Source organism: Rhinatrema bivittatum, chromosome 4, assembly GCF_901001135.1.
Source record: "Rhinatrema bivittatum chromosome 4, aRhiBiv1.1, whole genome shotgun sequence".
Classification (NCBI taxonomy): domain Eukaryota; kingdom Metazoa; phylum Chordata; class Amphibia; order Gymnophiona; family Rhinatrematidae; genus Rhinatrema; species Rhinatrema bivittatum.
Window position 1 is genome coordinate 326281245 of NC_042618.1, and position 22597 is coordinate 326303841.

Below are 22597 nucleotides of genomic sequence, written 5' to 3' on the forward strand. Positions count from 1 at the left end.
GAGGTACACAATGTCGTTTGCTTCAGCCATCATCTTTAGAGATGGATTTTCTGATTTGTATCCCGAAGGAGGAGAAATGTCTACTATGCTATTATTCTAGACGCTCAACTAAAAAAAAAAAAAAAAAAGGTTGCGCATGCCACCTCAACCAATATACCAAAAAATATACAAGGAGATGCTCTATTTGAAAGCACTAATGTTTGTGGAGTGCGAGGTATAAGTCTCAGCGAGACGGATAAGTAAATTTCTTTGAAAAAAATATAAAAAACATTTTTTTCAAAATATAATTTGGTTGAAAGAAGTTAGAGAAAACATTTTTAAGAAAATGAAAGTGTGGTACATAGGTGGGAAAGGGTAAATTATTTTATCCAGAATGCTTTTTTTATGATACAAGTTGAAGTCCATTGCGGGCAAGAGCCTGTGAATTAAAAATACAAAGCACATTTACAATGTGATACCAATCCCTGAAGGTTTGTATTTTAAATATTGGAATACCTCTTTGCATATTTTTGTTATGCTAGAAGCGCCATCGTACTTTACAGTTATCGGGTGGGGTAGGGGATGTTTGGGGTGTTCAGCATTTTATGCAGTCAATACGTAAATGTCTAAGCATTTTGTAGACCACAATAAAGGAAAAAAAAAAATCAACATATGCTCATTCTCTCTAGTATTACTTCTAAGGTCAGAATATCCATGACCTTACAGTAGTAGCTGAGGACAATATTTGCAATTTTGTTTAATGAGGAAAAACTTGACACCAGACCAATTAAAACACAAGTAATTATTCTTCACAGGATCAGCCAGAGCTAATATTACATCTGTGGCGAGTGTGTAATGCAAGGTTTTATCAGAGCTGTAATGTAGCTCCAGAACTGTCTACATTAGTTTACTCCTGCTGCAAAGTTTTGGAACGTCTCATAAAATCTTCCTTGTAAAAAACACTCCATGCTATAGAAAAGCTCCCATAAAGATTTCTATCTCCTGTCACCCAGCCAGGTCTTCTCTGCATGCCTGCCTAAGCATTTCCTTTTTTTGCTGACTTTTGCTCAGGCACTGTTAATATATTTACTACAAGGGTGAAGTGCCAAACTTCAAGGGCCCACAAACTAATCTGGTTTTCAGGATCTCTCTAATGCGTATGCATAAGATATTCTTGCATGCATATAAGGCAGTGCATGCGAATGATAAAAGCAAAGGACTGCCAGCACCATTTTGGAAAATGGCATCGATCAGCCCAGGATCTAGGCAGTGCTCCGGGCTGCGCCTAGATCTCTTTGCTGGGTGGTAGTGCCTAATATGCAACCTAACAACGTGTAACTACAGCATGAGTTATTTTTCCCTATATGCATCACCTTGCGGCTGTCCACATTAAATTTCATCTGCCAGTTGGACGCCCAATCTTCCAGTCTCACAAAGTCCTCCTGCAATTTATCACAATCCGCACGTGATTTAACTACTCGGAATAATTTTGTGTTATCTCAAACTTGATCACCTCTTTCGTCGTATCCCTTTCCAGATCATTTATAAATATATTGAAAAGCACCAGTCCAAGTACAGATCCCTGAGGCACTCCACTGTTTACCTTTTTTCACTGGGAAAAAACAGACCATTTAATCCTACTTTCTGTTTCCTGTCTTTTAATCAGTTTGCAATTCATGAAAGGACATCTCTTCCTATCCCATGACATTTTAGCTTTCTTAGAAGCCTCTCATGAGGGACTTTTGTCAAATGCCTTTTTAAAATCCAAGTATACTACATCTACAAGTTCACTTTTATCCATGTTTATTAACCCCTTTGTGAGGCAAGACTTCCCTTGACTAAATCCATGCTGTGTTCCATTAAACCATGTCTTTCTATATGTTCTGTGATTTTTTTCTTTACAATAGTTTCCACTATTTTTCCCAGCACTAATATCAGGCTCACCATCTATAATCTACTGGATCATCCCTGTAGGCCTTTTTAAATACTGGGGTTACAATGATCACCTTCCAGTCTTCAGCTACAATGGACGATTTTAATGATAGGTTACAAATGTTTACTAATAGATGTGAAATCTCATCTTTGAGTTTTTTCAGAACCCTGGGGTGTATACCATCCGGTCCAGGTAATTTGCTATTCTTCAGTTTGTCAGTCTGGCCTACTACATCTTCCAGGTTCACCATGATTTGGTTTGGCAGAATTATCACCCTTAAAAATAGTCTCTGGAACCGGTATGTCACCAATATCCTCATTAGTACACACAGAAGCAAAGAATTCATTTAGACTTTCCACGAGGGCCTTATCTTCCGCAAGAGCCCCTTTAACCCCTCAATCATCTAACAGTCTAACCAACTCTCTCACAAGTTTCCTGCTTCGGATATATTTTTAAAAGGTTTTATTATGAGTTTTTGCCTCTAGGGCCACCTTCATTTCAAATTCTTATCAATGTTTTACATTTAACGTGACAATGCTTATGCTTTTTCTATTTTCTTCAGCTGGATCCTTCTTCCAATTTTTGAAGGACATTTTTCTAGCTAAAATAGCCTCTTTCACCTCGCCTTTTAACCATGCTGGTAATCATTTGGCTTTCCTTCCACCTTTTTTAATGCATGGAATACATCTAGGCTGAGCTTCTAAGATGGCATTGTTAAACAATGTCCATGCCTTTTGTATATCCTTAGGGACAGATTTTCAAAGGGGTACGCACGTAAGAGACGCGCGTACCCCCCGAAAACCTGCCCCAAGCTCCCCCTGCGCGCGCCAAGCCTGTGTTGCATAGGCTGCCGGCGCGCGCAAAGCCCCGGGACGCGCATAAGTCCCGGGGCTTTCCTGGGGGGGGGGGGGGCATATCGGGAGCGTTCCGGGCGGGGCTTGCGCGCGCAAGTTACGCCTGCCTCGGGCAGGCGTAACTTTTGGAATAAAGGTGGGGGGGAATTAGTTAGGGCCAGGGGGTGGGATAGGTAGGGGAAGGAAAGTTCCCTCCGAGGCCGTTCCGAATTCGGAGCAGCCTTGAAGAGAACGGAGGCAAGCTGCGCGGCTCGGCGCGCGCAGGCTGCCGATTTTGCGCAGCCTTGCGCGCGCCAACCCCGGATTTTAAAAGATACACGCGGCTACGCGCATTATCTATTAAAATCCGGCATACTTTTGTTTGCGCCAGTCGTGCGAACAAAAGTACGCGCGGGCGTAGTTTTCTAAAATCTACCCCTTAATCTTTACAACTGTACCTTTCAATTTGTTTCTATTTTCCTCATTTTATCAGTTTCCCTTTTGAAAGTTTATGTAAATCTACAGCTCTAACATTATTGTCCCCCTTCCAGTCATTAGTTCAAATTTGATCATGTTATGATCACTATTGCCAAGTGGCCCCACCACGGTTCTCTCACCAAATCCTGAGTTCCATTAAGAATTACATCTAAAATAGCTCCCTCTCTCATCAGTTCCTGATTTAAATGCTCCATGAAGCAGTAATTTATTCCATCTAGGAACTTTACCTCTCTAGCATGTCCTGATGTTACATTTACCCAGTCAATATTGGGGTAACTGAAATCTCCCATTATTATTGCACTGACAAATTGGTTAGCTTTCCTGATTTTTCACTTTGCATTTCATCGTCTCATCATTTTGCCAGATGGACAGTAGTATACTCCTGTCACTATACTCTTACCCAACACACACGCGCACGCAGGACAGACACACCCCGGTGTGCCTGTCCTGCATATGCAAGGCCATAAACAAAATTTGTAAACTCTTTTGAGACAGGAACTCTGGCTAGCTCTTCTTTGTGCCCCTTTCCCCAGAGTGTGGATCCTTTTGGTTGGGGGAAGAAAGGTTTACTTTCTGGGCCCAGTACAGGGGTGACTTTCACCTTACTGAAATTTCCCTTGGAGAGTGGTAGTCTCTTCATTGTGCACTATGTGCCGGACACGCTGGGTTAGTGCCCAAAATAAAATGTTTCTGTTCAAAAGTTAGGTGAATGGTACAATAAATATGAATCCAGCACCACAGGCTCTCTTTTTTTGGTTTCAGTCTTTATCCTCTATCTGTTCAGGAATCTTTTAAACAGGCAAGAGATCCTTCTACCCTCCTGGATTAGGTAATGGTCCCAGTGGGCATGGAAACCCTAAGATGGACGGAAAAAAACCCTTCCAGAGATGGCCAAAATCCTGTCCGTGCACAGATAGTAAATCCTCTCTCCCCCCAGGAGGTGATGATGCCAAATGGGTGTCCTCAAAGATGTAACTAGTGTCTTACAGTTAGCAGATCTTTAAGCTTGTTTTTTTTCTGTGGGGATCCCAATAGGGCTGTTTCTCTGCTCCAGACAGGAAGGAGGGCAAAAATCTTCCTGCTGGGCAATTAATCAAAAAAGTCTCTCTTGTCCTCCAAAAAATACTAACACCGGAGTTGTTCCTTGCAGCGATCACCACATCAGTGGGCAGGTCTTCCCTATCCCTGGGCATCCCAAACACTGGGTTCCCCTTTCCCTGAGTCCAAGAAAGGCCCAGGTGTCCAGCAAGGCTCCTGCCATGTAAACGTCCAAAATATGCCTAGGACGACCACTCTGCACCTTGGGAGAAGAGTACAGCAGTGGAGACCTTGACACTTCCAGAAGGATCCCAGGTAGGCCCAAAACACAACTGAGGCAAAAATCTACAACCTACCTCTACAACTACTAATTATACTGCGCACACACACACACAAGTACAATGGTCCCTTGACTTACGAACTCAATTGGTTCCAGAGGGCTGGTTGTAACCCAAGACTATTTTTTCCATAGGAAATTAATGGGAAAACCAATAATGTTTTCTGAACCTCCCAAAAGCACCCCTTACCTAACCATTTCTGTAATAAAAAATGGTTGTATAAGGTCATTAATAACCAGAAACACCAATAATTCCCTAATGTACTCAACAAAAGGTTATAAAATGTGCCTTGCCTACCAGAAACAATTTCATCTCCACCACCAGTTCCTTTACGACATCTGCATATGGACTCTCTACCTGGGTAACATCAAGCTAGGTTGAGAGAACATTGCACAAATCTCATCCTTGGTTGAGTTTCTTCACTCTGAAGGTCATCAAATTTTCACAAGAGAGCACTGTTCTGTTTGTATGTCACACTCTGAATGTCAAAGTGGCCCCTAACCCCTACACTAATACCTAAACCTCGCCTCGAGTTACTAGGTGGGCCTCCCATACACATATACATACCTATCTAGCATGTGGGCATTATAGTTATGCTTAGCCTTTGTCTGTCTGTCTCTCTCTCTCTCACATATTATGGGGCGGATTTTAAAACCCCTGCGCGCGTAAATTCTTCCGGATTTACGCACGCAGCGCCGGCGCACGCAGAGCCCCGGGACGCGCGTAAGTCCCGGGGCTTCCTGTCGGGGGCGTGGCGGGGGGCATGGCGGGATGACGCGGCGTTTAGGGGGCGGCGACGTGGGCGTGGTTTCGGCCCGGGGGCGTTCCGGGGGCATGACCGCGGCCTCCGGAACAGCCCCTGGGACCGGACCACGGAGCGGGGCAGCCGGCCGACGCGCGCAAAGGTAAGGGGGGGTGGGTTAGGTAGGGGAAGGGAGGGCGAAGGAAAGTTCCCTCCGAGGCCGCTCCGAAATCGGAGCGGCCTCGGAGGGAACAGGCAGCGCGCGCTGGGCTCGGCGCATGCAGGTTGCACAAATGTGCACCCCCTTGCGCGCGCCGACCCCGGATTTTATAAGATGCGCGCGGCTACGCACTTATCTTATAAAATCCAGCGTACTTTTGTTTGCGCCTGCTGCGCGAACAAAAGTACGCGCTCGCGCAAGTATTTAAAATCTGCCCTTATGGTTGTAACTCGAGATCTGTTCGTAACTCAAAATTTGTTTGTAACCCAAAACCTTGAATGTTGGTCATAACCCAAGTTGGTCATAAACAGAGCCGTTTGTAACCCAAGGGCCCACTATATATGGGTAAGAGTATGGTGATAGGAGTATACTACCGTCCACTTGGCCAAATCGATGAGATGGATGATGAAATGCTAAGGGAAATCAGGGAAGCTAACCAATTTGGCAGTGAAGTAAAAATGGGACATTCCCAGGAGGGGAATGTCCATTCCGGCACCCTCAATGGGAGGGGCTATACTACATGGAACCTCCTCTAAATATCTATTTCAGTATCTGCACTGATGATATAACCCAGGGCTTAATTTTAACTGGAAATGGCTCCTGGTTACATATATGTGTGTGTGTGTACGTACATTCCCCTCCCACCCCTTTCTCCCCAATCTCCTCCCACCACCAGGAACAACCCTCTTATCCACCACAAACAGACAGCAACACATATTTGTCTCAGGTGGTAAAAGTATGTGCACTGTATACCTGTTAAACAGTGAATGTACTTTTACCTGGGGCAGCTGCATGCTTTTTTGGTTGGTTGGTTGGGGGGAAGCAACCAAGCTCTGCCCCCAACACCACCCCAAGCTCTGCCCACATTCCCAGTCATTTTTTTTTTACTTTACATTTATTTTATCTTACATACATTCTTTGCATAAATTAGAGTATAATTATTCTTTCCCAGACTAGTTAAATGCTTGATGCTAGAAAACCAGACATAGTGGTAAAGGAGAAAGTGACAAAAGCATTAATAATAGAAATGTCAGTACTAAGTGACTATTCTGTACTTCTTATGAAGAGAGAGAAGATCATCAAGTACCAAGAAATTGTGACCTAAAGATACAGAAAGTCCTATTTATTTGGGCTCCATTGACTGATTAAAATGAACTTCCAAGCTCTCCTCAATATAGTGCATATATATATATATATAACACATCTTAACAAGCTTCATAAATAAATTGTTTGGCGCAATGCAAGTATTAACAAGAGCATTACCAATAAATTTCAGAGATTGAGATCATACCCAAAATATTGTACCTGGGTTTAAGAGGTTAATTCGTGTCATTTAATTTATTTATGATTTATATTCAGCTTTTTCAAGCACTTCAAAGCAGATTACATTCATTGTATGTACAAGATAAATCCAATATAAATACTGTACCTCTAGTTCTGTATATTTATATATACTTTGTGATCACAGACCCACCTCAAAAGGCACACACACTCCCCTCTCTAAAAATGGGGAAAGAGCATGATATTTTCCCCCACACCATACAAAAAAATTCTGGTGTCATGCAAGTAACAAATACAAATTTCCTCCACTACCAGGCATATTGTGAAATAATACAAAATCCTGGAGAACACCACTCAGCGAACCTGCCATACAACAGCAGCATTAGCTCAGAAGACTCCAAAAACCATTGACTCTACCTATGATTAGGGAGCACTGCAAATATTATACCAGGCCCTAGAATACAAATACGCCTCCTGTTGGGAAAGCTCAAGGAACAAGACTGCTACAAATCCCTGCATAGAAACTACATGCTAGCAGAATAGCTCACCTTAGTCAAACATGTAAAATGACACTCAGCAAATACAAAATAAGTGATCAGAAATTAAAAATAGAAATATTCAGACAAAAACTAGAATGGTAACCTCAAGAAGCCAGACTCTGCGTACAACACAGCACTGGAGCACTAGAAACAACATGCATTCCCTCCTAGCTGGGCTCCAGTCATTGTTCTTGTGGGGAATGGGGGAGAGGGATTGCAGGAGCCCTGGCCCTCTGCCCACCCACCCCTGCCAAATTTCTGCCACAGATTTTCTGTGGGAAACCAGGGAGCTTCTAAAAATAATGCACTGGTGGCAGTGGGATGACACTTGGGGCACTGCTCATCTCCCACCCACCTGCCCCCAAAAGAGAATCATTGGTAGCAGTATGAGTGGTGCAACTGTGCACTCTGGATCCCCTCACTCACCTACTCAGTCAGGTAAACAGGAGGAGGAGATGGCCAGCCTTGCAGCACTTCCAGGGTTTCCTTCTCCTCCCCTTAGGGGGTGAATTAAATAAATATGCTGTTTTGAGCATGACTGACAAGGTGACCAGCACACAAACCTAGCAAGTTATAGAGAGAGATTTACTGAAATGTTATAGGTTGAGCTATACTGGGCACACTAAGTAAAGAATGAGAACTACAGTGTAACACAAAAAGGTGTATAGACACCATGAAACCTGAGGCTTAAATAGTTATTCCAAAAGATAAAAGAAATGACCTTCACTACTAAGTTTGATGATCCTTACTGAGCAGATTCACAGCTCATCCACATCATCTTCAGAAGATAGCATCTTTAAAAAAAAATAATCCAGTTTGTGGCATATTTTTTAAACCCCACCGCACAACTCTCGCCTCATCCTCTGCTGCAATTGGGAGGTTGTGGAGGATGGATGTAAATAGAGCCTTCCGACTTCTTTTCACAAGGTGAGCATGTGATATATCTCAGACGACTCAGCTGGAGGAGCCTTAGAAGGCTCAAACCCAGCTGGGCCGAGCCAAACCAGGTCATTATGCTGTTTCCTTTCCGCCCATCTCCCTTTTTCCCTGGTTGAGTCGCTTTGTCTCCTCCTAGGTCTAACCCAGGTTCAAACACTTGTTCCTCCTCTCATCTTCCCTCAGCCCTCCTCAATACAGGTGCTCTCACTCCTCCCTGATCTCTCTACAGATGTTCTCTCTCCTCTCAAATCACCCTTACATTACTCTCCTGCTGGCCTCACTGAAAGCGCTTAGCTGGTGCTACAAGAAGCATGCAGACTGCAAGTGCTACTCAACTCGGCCTTACTAAGCTGAGCCTTACAACACTAGAAACTACAAGCTGAGAAGAAAGAATTGGGCACTCAGAGTGAGCAGAAGACAGAGAAAGAAAGGTCACGGAGGATAGAAGAAAGAACATTGAGAAGCAGGAGGAAAGAGACATGGAAATGGGGAGACAGAGAGGTGGAGGACAGGCTAACCTATGTTGAGAGGAAAAAAGTAAAACGACAAAATGGGCAGATGGGGGTGGGCAGAAGGACTATATGGCTGAGACAAGCTAGTTGAGGCAGGATAAAAAAATACAAGAGACAGGCAGGGAGCAGAGGTAGATACCAAGAGATGGAGGAAAAAGAGAAGGCAAAAAAGAAAAACTGTAAATATAAAAGGAGGATGAGAAAAGTTCTAAAATAGTACAAATGAGAAAGCAAAAGAAAACCCAAGAAATGAAAAAGTAGTGAGGATAAATCGAACCAGAAACCCTGACTGGAAAACAATTTTAGTTTTGGTAAGGGATGCCAGCTGTTTATTTTTTTTCTCATGCTAATAAAATTTGTCTTGGTTCATATCTGGCTCTTATAGCCATGAGACTTCTCGATGGGGCTCCTGCTTAGCTCTCAAATTCTCTGGCCTGCCTCTCTACAGCAGACAGCTTATGCTTCCTGGAGACTCCCAAGATATGTAGCCTCCCCCTTCCCCCTAGATCCACCCTTGGATATTCTAGAGCAGTAGCCATAGAGGCATGGAACCAGTGAATAAAAGGGGGAAGATGAGGGCAGGGTCTGAAAAGGGGGAGATGGAAAGCTAGAGAAGGAAGAACTAGTGAGTGTGAAAGAGCCAAGGAAGAGAATGGAGGACAGTGGAAGAAGGTGAGCTAACCACACCCCTGACCCTCACCCCTTTCTTCTTCTGTGGAGCTGTCACCTTAGCATACACTTAGGTTAAAAAAAAATGCCTTGCTCAATCTAAATTCTCAAACAGAAGGGATTTTATACCACCTACACCTGGCCTCCTAATGCCCTCCAGAACTTGGTGGTAGAATATTGCCTTTGATACACATATATACATGCCAGATTCCTCTTCTAGATTTAAGAATACACTTGATTCCCTGCTTATTTCCATATGCAACATTTTACATGAGTTGCCATTAAACATAAAAGTTATCTGCTGTATGCCACGGATCGTGATACCTCCTTCCCATATGAGAAGCCAGTGACTTTGCCACCTGCTTCGAGAAATCCTCTAAGATTACACGTAGCCAGAAACGAAATCCGCAGAAAACCCTGCAGAATACAGGTTACCAAAAAAAAAAAAAAAAATTAGACGAAATTATATCAAAAATAGAAAAACATCACCTTTTGGCTTACAACACACATATGAACATATGAACAAGAAAGTGAAAATCTCTTGAGCCGGTTCTATCTCCGACCCTTCTTATCATGCACTGCTCGTGAGGCTGGGTGCAGGTCCTAGTCCAAGCCGAAATCTTTACCAGGCTTTCTTCTGAAGCACGTGTGTGCAAAACCGGACCTCCCCCCCCCTTTCACAGCTTGCGGAAAGATCGAAAAACTCGAAGAGGGGTGGCATTTCCTTTCTCCATCAGCACAATTGCCCCCTCAAAACCCCCACCCCCCTTTTTTTTGCCTGCCGAGCTCGGCAGCACGCAGACCTGCACCCCCTGCCACGCATGAATGGGCGGCGGCACTTACCCACGCACTCGTTAGCCTCCCGGGCGGTCGCCCTTTGCCACGGGCGGTCGTAGTGGAAGGGCTTGCAGCGGTCGCACTCGGGGCCGGCGGCGTTGTGCTTGCAGTCGCACACCAGGTTGTCGTCGCGGTCCTTCACGCAGCGGGAGGCGTGGCCGTTGCACTTGCAGCGGCCCCCCACCTGCAGGTCGGAGACGGCGTAGTAGTAGGAGTCCCGCGCCAGCTCCGAGTCGTCCTCGTTCTCGTCGCCGAACGTGTGCAGGCGGCTGAAGGCCACCTTGATGTCGGTGGCTGTCACCCAGTCCTGCAGCACGGGCGAGTTGTCGAAGTCGTGCGCGCTGGGCCTGCCGTCCAGGGTGCTGAAGGCGATGAGGCCGCCGGCGAGGGGCTGCATGTCGGTGTGCGAGTCCGTGCAGATGGCCTCCTGCTCGTTCTGCTTGGTGATGGCGGCGCGGCTGGGCTTGTTGTACATCTTGCGGCACTGGGTGGAGTAGAACTGGAAGGGCACCCACGACTTGCCGTAGTCCATGGACTTGAAGATGGCCATGGACTCGGGCCGGGGGGAGCAGAACTGCAGGCTGACGTAGGTCACCTCGAACTTCTTGCCCAGGGAGAGCGTGAGCGTGACGTTGTGCGGGTGCTGCACGTAGTTCTCCGACTGCCAGCAGGTTAGGTTGTGCGGGTTGTTCAGGTCGGTCAGGAAGGCGGGCGGGTGGCCCCGCTTGGCGTCCGACGCGTTGCAGATGTGGCAGTTGCGGAGCCGCTCCTCGCCCTTCTCCGTCACGGCGCAGTAGCGGGCCGGCGGCTTGCCGCAGGTGCTCGACGCCCTCACCTCCTTGCCGAAGGCCGAGTTGACGAAGTCCGGGATGCAGCGCCGCGGGTTGCCGTTCTCGTCGTAGCACGGGTCCGGCTGCGCCGTCTGCACCGCGAACATGCCCATGCCGTAGCCTCCGCGCACCCCTTCCGCGATGCAGGAGAGCGCCACGAGCGTTGCCAGGACCTCCCAGAGTTTCAAGAACATTCTGGATCCAGCTTTCTCCCGGGCTTGGCCACCGACGTCTCCACCTGAGTAGCCTGGCAAAGAAATAGAAGTGTTAAAAGGTTTACTTAAAAAAAAAAATCATCAATCAATAACTAACCACAGATTCAGGACTATTTCTTTTCAATGTAGAAATCAGAATGAGCAAAGTAGTGAATCCAACTAAAAGAAATGCTGAAGGTACAAGTAGAATTAATCCAAATAGTATTGCGATTGACTTGAAGAGCTCAACAGCAGCAAGTGAGAACTTTATTCCCAAACCTCTACAAGTAAAAATAAGTTTAAAAAGGGGGCAATGCACTAAAATAGTTAATTTGGGGCTAAGGTGTTTGAAGAACTACTTGAAGTTTTCCTGAAAATAATAGTAACTTATGTTAAAAATATATCTTTGTCTATATTTATATATCCGGAGCGATATCCTGTCTTTATTCTATGTTGCCCCATGTAAAACTTGCCCATTCACTTGCAAATGGAGGATTTTTTTTTGCTTGGACACAAAGACAAAAAAAAAGGGGGGGGATTGGCAGAAGATTAGCACATAAACACTACCTTTCTTGGACAAAATAATAATAATCAAAAGAAAAACAAAGTTTCGAATGACCTGTGGAGGGAAGCCAAAGTTCGCAAAAGGCTGATGCTAAACTGGGCTGAAGGATCCTGTGCTAGGGGCTCTCCTCCCCATCCCCTGCAGCTCGGGAGCGGGTAGTGGCTCCGGCTTCTCTTTTTCTGTCTCGGCGCAGAAAGTGAATGACGCTCCCAGCTTCTGCCGAGCTGCAGGTCATCTGGAAGGAGCAGCACGACATCCACTGGTAGTTTATCAGGAGACCCAAAAAAAAAAAAAAAAAAGAAAGAAAGAAAGGCAGGCATCCGATTCCCGGACGGAGAAGGAGGGAGAGAAGGAAAAGAAGGCAGACTGGGTTTGGATTGGGGAGGGAGGGAGGGAGGGGGTGGGTGGGCAGGATCAGTGCAAGCAGACTTTACTGGGGAAGGGTGTTTTAATAGAAAGTTATTGTTGTTGTTTTAAGAAACCGCCAAAGAAGAAAACCCACAACTGAAAGGGGAAGGAGCTGGTTGGTCGCAGGACCTGCGAGGAAGCGCATCGGTACTCCGGCGGGTTTCTTTCCAGCGGCGGTACTTCTGTGTGTTATACTGGGGGGCGGGGGGCTGTTAATCTGTTAATGATGCTGCTTCGGAAAATCTGGAAACATTTTTGACGTCATTTGGGCCATTTCTACCATGTTTTCTTATCTTGGAGCTAACTGGAAAAGCAGTCGATAGATTAAAATAACAGACTGCTGCTGCAACATGGCACTTTTGCTAGGTCATATTAGATATATATATGTGTGTGTGTGTTGTGAGTTTGATTTTGTGTTATCTGTGTTTCTTTGTGTGTCTGTGTGTGTGTGTGTGATAACTTATCTCCTCGTTTTGCATGTCTTTTTTTTTTTTTCCCGATCTCGAAGTGTACAAAATGTGAAAATATAATAAAACAGATAAAACCAGATTGTGTACAAATCCTTCCATCCCTCCCCTCGAAATCAGATAAGATAATGGCCTGGTCATAAACCTGCTGTTGCGGGCAGTTGCGATTAGTGGAGTTTAATTGCTCGGCTGGCTGTACAGCGAGCGGGGATGGGGCGCTGCATTCCAGTGACTGCCCGGGGAAGGGCTACAGACTTCCGAAACTGTAAAAATCCAGGTAGTCTAGGGCCAATGAACTTTTATGGCTCTTTCGCATCAGAGTTAAATCTTAAACTCATTTCCACATGCCTAGTTTGTTTTTGTTTTGTTTTTTTACTTCATGTTTTCCGTTTTTCTTAGACCGATGGTTCCCGTCTTCCGAGTGAGTTTTTTTTTTTTTAAGGGAAAAACTCCCCCCTAAAGACTAATAACCATAATTAGCATTCTAATAAATTCAAGGGAATCTGTTTTGTATACCCAATTTACATATTTCTCACTAAAAAAAAAAAAAAGCATACATTCCTTCTCAGTAAATGGAACAAGAAATTAATGTATTTTAAAGTCTAGTTTTTTAAAACAATTGGGACTGGAGTCTGGGTGTGAGGGTAGGGGAAGGGGGATTTAAACTGATTTAATCTATGGATAAAATGCTTCTATATTATGTCTGATTAGTATTGGTAGGAATATTGTAGTCGAAATTATATCACAGTATCCGTGCACATCTTAGCTTGTGATTCTGAGCAAGCTAGTTAAGCAGCTGCCAATTACATCTTTCAGCAAAATGCTCTGGGACTAAGGTTTGAGACCATGTTACATTAACTGTACTGGGAGATAAATCAAAATTCGTTTTGGCTGAAACAGCTATGCTGAATATCATGGTCTTCCACAAGGATTTCAGCGCAAGAAAAGCAGAAACTGTGTAATTGTGAGTAGTGGATTTTTTCCCACACACTGTATTAATTTCTCAAAACCACATAGTGGGTGAGGCGTAGACGTCCCCTCACAGATATAGTGAGATCTGAGCAGTTCGGTACGGGACTGAAGCCTCTTGCATACAGACGGTATATATAAACGATAAGAAAACCGAAAGGTAAAGAGAATGCTTTCACTCTACAGTTGCATTTGAAAATAAACTGAACGGAGGTGCTCCAGTTTTACCCTGAGGACTGTTTATCCAGCGAAGACGTGAACACTGCTGTTTTAGCCCTCAGTCATTGCCCAAAAAATGATCCCATTTGTAAATGAGGAATGCTTTTTATTTTAAATAGGTTATTTGCAGATCATTTAAAGCTTCTAGAAGCGCTTTGTGCTACCGCGCACATCTCCCGCTTATTTGTATCTTGGGGTTTTGAACGCCTCCTTTGTACTTCTGTAGCAAAAAATTCTCGAGCGTTTCGTGCAGTGTTTTTAGGATGTAACAATCAGCTGTTGGGAGTTGTTCTTCACCCAAGCAGAGAGAGACGCGATTTCTGGTCGATCTTGATGGATACATTTCTTGAAACCTAGTGAAAGGAATCTGAATGTATCCGATGTACATCTCTCATAATACTAAATGAGTTAGCATGCAGAAGATCCTATTGACCTGTAGTAAATACAGAATATATTCGATGTAAAAACAAAAGTTGAAAACTTTTTTAAAATAAGAGATCTACAGCCTGATTTACAACTGTAAATCATGTTATAATTGTGTAAATATTCGCCTACCACCACTTTCCCCTAAAAGATCAGTGTTTAATATTCGTGGTGGAAAAATTTGAAAATTAAGTTCCTCTTGTCATCAAAGGAAATGATATTTTCTCAATTGTGTTTTTAAAGAGCAGGCATATTTATTCCAAAAAAAACTGCTACTCCCCTGGCCTCCGCAACTCAAAAAAACTGCTCCTCCCCTGGCCTCCGCAACTCATGCACTACAACTTTTTTGTTGTTGTTGGCTACAGGTATCACAACCTGCTAAGATTCCAGATTTTCTCCAGGAGCAATGGGGCCACCACCGTTCCATCCAGCCACATTCCTTGCTTTAAAAGTAAACTGCAATGTGGATTCCCACCATCCTAGACACCATTCCCAGCGCCTTCCCTTTCCTCTCCCTCTTCCCCCCCCCCTAAAAATATGCATAAAAGGGCAACTAATCTCGGTAACAACTCTGCCGATCTATGAAAATTTGGCTGGATGATACTGTGTAAACGTCTTTAATCTTTGCAAATTTTAAGGCTTGTACGCAATAACTCATTCGTGCAGATTATATGCTTCAAGAGAACTAATATGCTTGTAATTTTCTTTGCTTTAACTATTCTAAACGGTTTCAGAGGGCTCGGGATGTTTGATATGCCGACACTTGCAAAAAGCAATTTCAAATATGACTCCCCCCCCTCCCCCCAGCACCTAATTGAGGGATGGGATAGAATCCACTGAAGAAAGGAAAATGTGTTTAAAAGTGCATTTCCACCATATCGACGCGAAAAGGATAAAATGGCAGCACTAACCCATCGGCCAGGTTAATTTTAACCAATGTTCTGCCCGTTTGTTATGAATGGACCTGAATCCGAGGCTTTGAAATGAGATAGGTACATATACAAAAAAAAATCCCTCACTCTGATGGGACACCCCCCCCCCCCCCCTTGATGTCCCTTCAAACGTAAACACCTTTTCTCGCTCCCCTCCCCCCTTTAGTTCCAGCTAAGGCACTTTGTAGTGAGCTGATTTCTGTGATTAAAAGGGGCAGTTGTATTTTTCCAACTAAGGTGCCCTTCTTTCAGTAGGATTCCTATGCATCTGTCATTCGATAGCAAGAGATCTGGAACTCTGAAGTCTGCTCCCTTTTATTAAAAAAAAAAGAAAGAAAGCGCACAGCAGATGAAGAATAGACCCTGCAATGTGACAATCGCATCCTGCTAGCCACCGATTTGGGAATGGGAACTATGCAAATGTCTGGGCCCCCCTCCCCTTTCAATTCCTCGGCTCTGGGCTGAATAAAGCGGTCTGTTGTAAATTGAATTAGTGCCTGATTAATCTGCCCCCGGTCCTGCTGGCCCAGCGGGATGTCTTTGGCATTGCAACCGCTCTCCCTGCAGGGCTGCCGGGATTCAACAAACTGTCTTCAACCTCCCCTCTGCCCCCCTCCTCTCCTCCCTTTCCAATCCTTCTTTTCCCTTGACAGCCTGCTGCTGGATGGATTTGTTAACTTTTAGCGTGAAACGGCCTCTAAATCCTCCTCCTCCTCCGATTCTTATTTATTTATTTATTTTACAACTCCATCTCTCCCGGACAGACCAGGGTCAAGACTGAAGATCCTAATTAAGAGGCATGTTAGCTCAAGATGTTAAAAAAAAACATTTTTTTATTTTTTTTTTTACTCTCGAGCTACATGTGTCCTTGTGGGGATTTTTTTCTTATCCTTTCTTTCTTTCTGTTCACGTAATCTAAGATACCATGCAGTGATACAAACAATTTTAATTGCATCCCCTCCCCCCCCCCCAACACACACACACACACACACACACACACACACACAAAATATCTACCACCCCAAGAAATAGAAAAGGCAGTTGTTCCGCCTTAAATAGGCCAGATCGTGCAGTGAGGGTGAGCGATTCTAGGGGAGGCTATGAAAGGAGCTCCTTCATGGATACTGGTCCCTCTGTACGGCCACGATTACTTCGGCAAGTGTTTCATGTGCTCTATTTGCTGGTATTAGACACTTTCCTTGTTAATGAGCACTTCCAAAATTAAAAGAGGGCGTCGAGGGGGGGAAATGTTTACAGGCTGCCGCTGCATCGCATCAGGCTTTTCCAAAGCAAGGGTCTAGGAGGGGAGGCAGGACTAGAAATGCCCAGGAAGGTTTTGTGCCACTTCTGTTAAAAAGCAGCATGAGCAGGAAGAAACTTTACTGCGGCTAAAAAAAAAAAAAGTAGCAGCATTTCACTGCGAGCTGGGGGAGAGGGGGACTTCTATTTATTATAACCACATTTTATATTATCTTATATCTTGCAGTTCGTAAAAATTATAAGGCATTTCTCATTTTGAAATGGCAGGGTTTTTTTTGGGGGGGGGGTTCATTTTGCACAAGGATTTCTTGTTCAGTTCGGTTGAAAAATTGTATCATTTTTCACGTATGCAGTATTTATCGGGAAGGGAGACAGACGATGGGAAAACGTCTTCCTTTCGAAAGGATTAGTGGGGCTGGCTTTTTCGGCTTTAAAACTTTGAAAAGGGAAAGTGAAAAGTGCAACGCGCTCAAGCTATGGCCCTGAGTGGTTAACTGTATTTCATGGGTGTAATCATAGGGTGGGAGAATTGTGAAGATAAATCATGCTTTCATTGACTCTATGTATTTGGAAGCCAAATTTCGATTTAATGCAAAGTTAGTTTTATTGAACTCCTGCCTTAAAGTTAATTACTACTGTCTGCTATTGAACCCACAGAATTTAAAACTTTGAATACATTTGAACTTTTACTCGCAGAGCACGTCACTCCTAACCATTTCTGTATCTGTCTACTAGGAGTTTGCAGTTACCACTTTTATAATGTGGTTAAAATAAATCATCGAGATGCTCTGTTTACATCTTCATTTGTATTTAGTTTGCAAGGCGACATTATTGTTGACAACATCGCCTCCTTAGTCATTCCCACCAGCACTGATGTGAGTAACAGCCATGAGCTTGACTTTTTGGGTGAGACTGAAAAGCTGTACAGGACTACTCTGCCGCCGCCCCCCCCGAGAAAAAGGGGGGGGGGGTGAGTGTGTATGTGTGTGTGGTCGGGGAAATAGTTGTTGGACTTTTTACCTGAGCTGTTGAAATAGTTTTGAGAATTCCTATGTTGGACCAATGACGTCAATAATTCCATATTCACGTGTGCTTTAATACTGCAGAAGGAACGAATTAAGAGCAAGCCGCAAGAGGTCACGTTTCGTTTCCGCTTATTCCATCTGCGTGAAAAAAAAGATTACATTTGCACAAACACAATGCAAATTTGGTTAAAAGAGTTTTAAAGCCAGCACGCCTTAATCTTTTCCTTGGCAAACCAAAAGGAAGCAATCAATCGAGACGCATGGGGGGGGGGGGGGGGGGGCGGAGGGAGATTCCCGTCCTGGCCATTTTTCTCTCGTGACTCCTTCCTACGCTGGTAAAATGTTATCCAGTATCCTCCAGCACAAGCAATATCATCTCCGCTGGTGGGGCACTGGTTTTTGCTGCCATTAAAACCCAACCAGCTCGGGCAATGCTCACAAACAAATTGTTGACTTTAAACCTGAGATTTTACCGCAGCCAGTGGCGAACGCTACATGTATAGCGTGTGGTGTACCTCGAAATTAAGAGCGTTAGCTAGAATGCGCCAGATTCTTCAAAATGGCAAGTTGTTCAATTGAGTCTTCCTGTTTTGATCCTATTCTTAGATCCCCCTTCATTTTTTTGTCCTAATATTTATGTATGTATTTAAAATTTCTTATATACCGCAATATTCTGTTTATGTGTTCACCTGTACGCAGTACAATGGATGCACGAGCAGCAATATCTACTTTTCGGGAAAATCTTGCTTGACTCCATTCTTCTTCTGCTCATGGCAGTCTTGCATTAGTGTATGGCCTGCATCGTACTAGCAGGGCGGTGGCGCACCGATTTACAGAAATTCATAATTGTGAGGGTGGCTAAATAGGTGGCGGGTGATGGTAGTACCTCGTTTGTCTTTGACAGACTTTGACGATTATTAGCCCACCAGGTGACCATAACCTTCCTAGCAGGATACTGCAGCCGTTTGCTGCTGTTAGCTGTAGATTTGCAGAAGGCAACATCTGGTCTTTTCTACTAGTCTCCCGTATGGGAATGAATTTATATAGCTTCTAAGATCTGGCAGTTTTGTGCTTCCTATATAAGACAGATTTTACAAACAAACCAAAAAAGAAGCCCCTTTCAATATCTAATGATTTTAATTGTCCACGGAATTGTAGAAAAATTGTTTTTACTTATGTTGCTGCTGCTAAAGGTTAATGAGGTTCCCCCCCCCCCCCCCCAGAACATGTGGTCACTTCCTATGCCTTTTCTTCCCCTAACAATGACATCAGCCTTCTACATATGTACACAGTACTTTTTTCTTAAGGGATTTTTTTTTTTTTTGCCATAAATACAGAAATAGAAAAACTTCGAGACTAGGGTGTATGATACATGGATTAGATGTTGTGTATGTGAAGAACTACCCCGAAATTTATTAGCTATGCAGATATTTTGAAATATAGCTTCAACTGAGGATTCAACAGCTTGAACAAATAAATACATTTTTTTTCTAGTGAATTTTATGCTGGTAAAAGCTACCAGAATAACAGTGGCATCCAACTCCAGCTACAGCACATGTTATAGCAGAGTGCTGATAGTGTAAGCTTCCTCGTCCTGCTCCAACACTGTACCTCAGCCCTGCTATGCGAGCACCACGACTTAAGAGTGGAAAGGCAATTGAGTTTTCAGTATGTGCACTCTTTGACCTCTCTACTGCGTCTGCCAACCAGGGTGCCTGTTCCTACTAAATAGTGAGGGTAGTTTTGGACACCTGTCCATCTGGGAACTGGACTGAGACAGCAAACTGATTTCACACATGCCACCAAGCAGCTTTCAAATGGTGATGACTTTTGGTCTCTACTGACCCAAGACCAACTTTTAAGGAGTGACCTAGAGGTGAAAGGCTCTGTAACTCTGTGCAACTCCCTTGAACCATCCAGTACTATAAATGTGTATTTTAAGATGAAAGAAATTGACCTTCATTTACAACTTGGGTTTGGCTGACCTTAGTTTCATGTGCTTCAAATCCTGCAGTCTTAAGGGCTAGCACTAGCATAAAATTGTTCCATCATATTTACAACCCAGCATTAATAGTGTTTTTGCCTGGGCTTACAGAGTCTATATGCATGGAGTTGCAATTTGTGATCTTCCTACACATGTCTGTGCTCTGGTGCATTTTGATTTTTATTAATGTCAAGTATTGGGAGAAATGTCTGCAAATATGGCAATCTTATATTAACATTCTGCCAAATAAAATTCGCAATATGAGCTTTAATACTTCTCCAAGAAAAAATCAAATTAACTAACTTTTTGGATTTAATTCATTAAGAGTGATAGTTTATATTTAAATAAATAGACTAAGTTATAAGATCTTGTTTATGATAATGATTAGCATTTCCATTATTAAGAATTGATAAAAAAAAAAAAAAAAGGCATTTGAGATATGTTACCTTTATTTCTTTTTGGAGAATGATGGAGTGGGATATGGGAAGAGAAGGGAAGGGAATTTATTAGTATTTATTGTTCTTCTATTAATACTTGCTATCACTATTTTTTGAAATAGAACTTAAAAAGAAGGGTGGGAATAATAATATAGTTAGGATTAATTGTATAACATTAATTTTTTTTCCTAATTGTTATTGCAGCAAATAGATACTGAATGTTATATTTATCACCTGCTCATTGCAGTTTGCAACAGTTGATTTTATATTTAAATACTAATAAAAATTATTGAACATAAACAAAAAGTAGGCTGTTTTATACGATTTATAAAAGTAAATTGCGCTTGCCTAGCCCTCTTTGGATTCCAAATTTAGCACTGCTGGAAAAGCAAGGGCAAATTTGATTGTACCTGAAGTCTAATAATGTTATAAGCCGCCTTCAGCATAATAGGTTTCCTTTCTTGAAAGAAAAAGTTCAAAATTTGGTGAGGGGGGTGGGGGCGGGATCTTTTTACCCATCACTCTCTAATCTGCAGATTTGAGGCCAATCCCCAGCGCTGTAAATGGCACCAGCATTAGATTCGGTTCCTTTTAATTAGCACCTTAATAGCACTGCATGTAATTACATTTGCACCCCCACTTGTTAACAGCCCATGTACAAATTTCAGCACCAAGATGCATTGCTAACCTATTTTGTACTGTGCCCAGCTTTCATTTTGTAAATTAACTTCTCCACTCTCCCCTCACGCCCTCCCAACAAAACAAAAACCAAACTCGAATCCATTAAGCGCTGCCATCCATTATGTATGGACCGGAGAGACCAATTACCGTCGCTATTAGTGTGACTTTCCAAATAACATAAAATGATTTTAACCGATTATTTTTAAATAATTGCATTAGATAATCAATGGAGAAGAGAGGAGAAGTGTATATTTCATAAGTAAGAGCTTTGAATAAATGCACAAGGAGCCATTTTTTGTCTGCCAAACCTGGGGTTCCAAATTAGCCATCTACAGCGACCTCTTTCGGTAGGTTTATGAAAATCAAACTTTTTCTCGATATGGTAGGAATAAGTGCCTAGGCTAGGGCCAAGTCACCTAACAGATATGTAGCTATAAAAACATTAACACGTAAATCCAAATAAATTACGATTTTGTTCTCTGAAACAGGCAATATTTAAGTTGTTTTAAACTGGCAGGTAAAAACAAGATAAAATCGAATTGCTTTGGAATTTGAAATGACTTTGAAATTGTGTTGAGAATGGATTTTTGGTTTCAGATACAAAGTATTTCATCCCATTTATAATACCCCATTAAGCAACTACTCTTTGTTTTAGTATTATTTGAGATAGAGAATCTGAAGAATAGAGGGGGGCAATAGTTCAGATAAAATGCATAAATACATAAAATAAGTATAAACAGTTACACAATTAAAGAGTTATAGGGTAAAAATATTTTATGGTTTACTTTATCACCTGCTCATTGTAAGTTGAAACAGTTAATATATTTAAATACCAATAAAATAATTAAACATAAAACAATTACTAAAACAGAATTTAAAGTTCTGTAGCACTGATTAATAGAATTTAAAATGAATCATCAGTCTAAACAGGTAGGGATGCCGAGAACTATAGTCGTCAAATTAGTTAATGACACCGCAGTTAAATCTTTCGTATATAGCATGAGGAAATCTTAAATCAGCCTTTGGCTTATAAAATGCATATTTATCTCAAATACAGTAATGTCCCATGTTCAAATTCAGTGCAACACTCAGATTCACCAAATAAACCTCCAGGTAATGCACTAACTGATCATCTTCTCTGACTGGCATTACCTTATGCAATACAAAATGTGGTGCCGTTACCGGCAGAATAATACAGGCAGCGGTTGTACAAAGCAACTTTATTATTTCATTTTATTTTTATTTTTATATATATATATATATAAAGAGTTGTCTATGTTTTGTACGTAGAGACGTTTTGAGTGGGGGTTGTTTGTTTTTTTTTGGGTGGGGGCGGGGGGGGGGGGTGCTGATAACTACTTCTGCATTTCCCCCAGAGAGCCCAAGTAAACTCCACTCCCAAGAGCGGAGCGGTATAATAATGAACTGGATTTGCGCGGACACTCCGGGCGGCTCACAAAACCCACATCGTTTCCTTGATGCCTTTTAATATTCAAACTGAATTAGATGGGAAACCAAGTGATTTGACCTGTGTTCTGCGCCGATTTCCATACTGAAAGCCATTTAATTATTTAAATACCGCCGGGACAAAGCCTTGTCTTGGTAGAAGCGGAGCATGTGAATGGCTGCGAGCAGAATGTGTGAATGTCAGGTCTTGTTGATGTGTGCCCGCTTGCTTGTTTTTATTTCTCTCCCTGAAAGGGGTTTGATTTTCACATCATCTGGATACTTTTTGCTCTCTACAGCAATGGGATGAACCAGGCTGACCTTTCTGGAGGTTTGTTTAGGGACGGAACAATGTTGGTCTTGTCCAAACACTATGAATTACCTCAGTGCTCCCTGACT

General features: G+C 43.0%; 1 protein-coding gene across 2 annotated transcripts in view; it reads right to left on the reverse strand.

Moving 5' to 3' along the window:
- The window catches only part of NTN1 (netrin 1), a 649091-nt gene extending 636881 nt beyond the window's left edge, over nucleotides 1-12210 (reverse strand). Inside the window, exons 1-2 of one of the 2 annotated variants that reach the window (XM_029600330.1) lie at nucleotides 12002-12204; nucleotides 10365-11435 (exon numbers count right to left, since the gene is read on the reverse strand). In XM_029600330.1, coding sequence (XP_029456190.1) covers nucleotides 10365-11382 — 1018 coding nt within the window. In that variant the 5' untranslated portion in view covers nucleotides 11383-11435; nucleotides 12002-12204. Of the gene's footprint in view, nucleotides 1-10364; nucleotides 11436-12001 lie in introns of both variants that reach the window. The other variant, XM_029600331.1, reaches the window with a different exon arrangement.
- Nucleotides 12211-22597: the final 10387 nt, after the last annotated feature.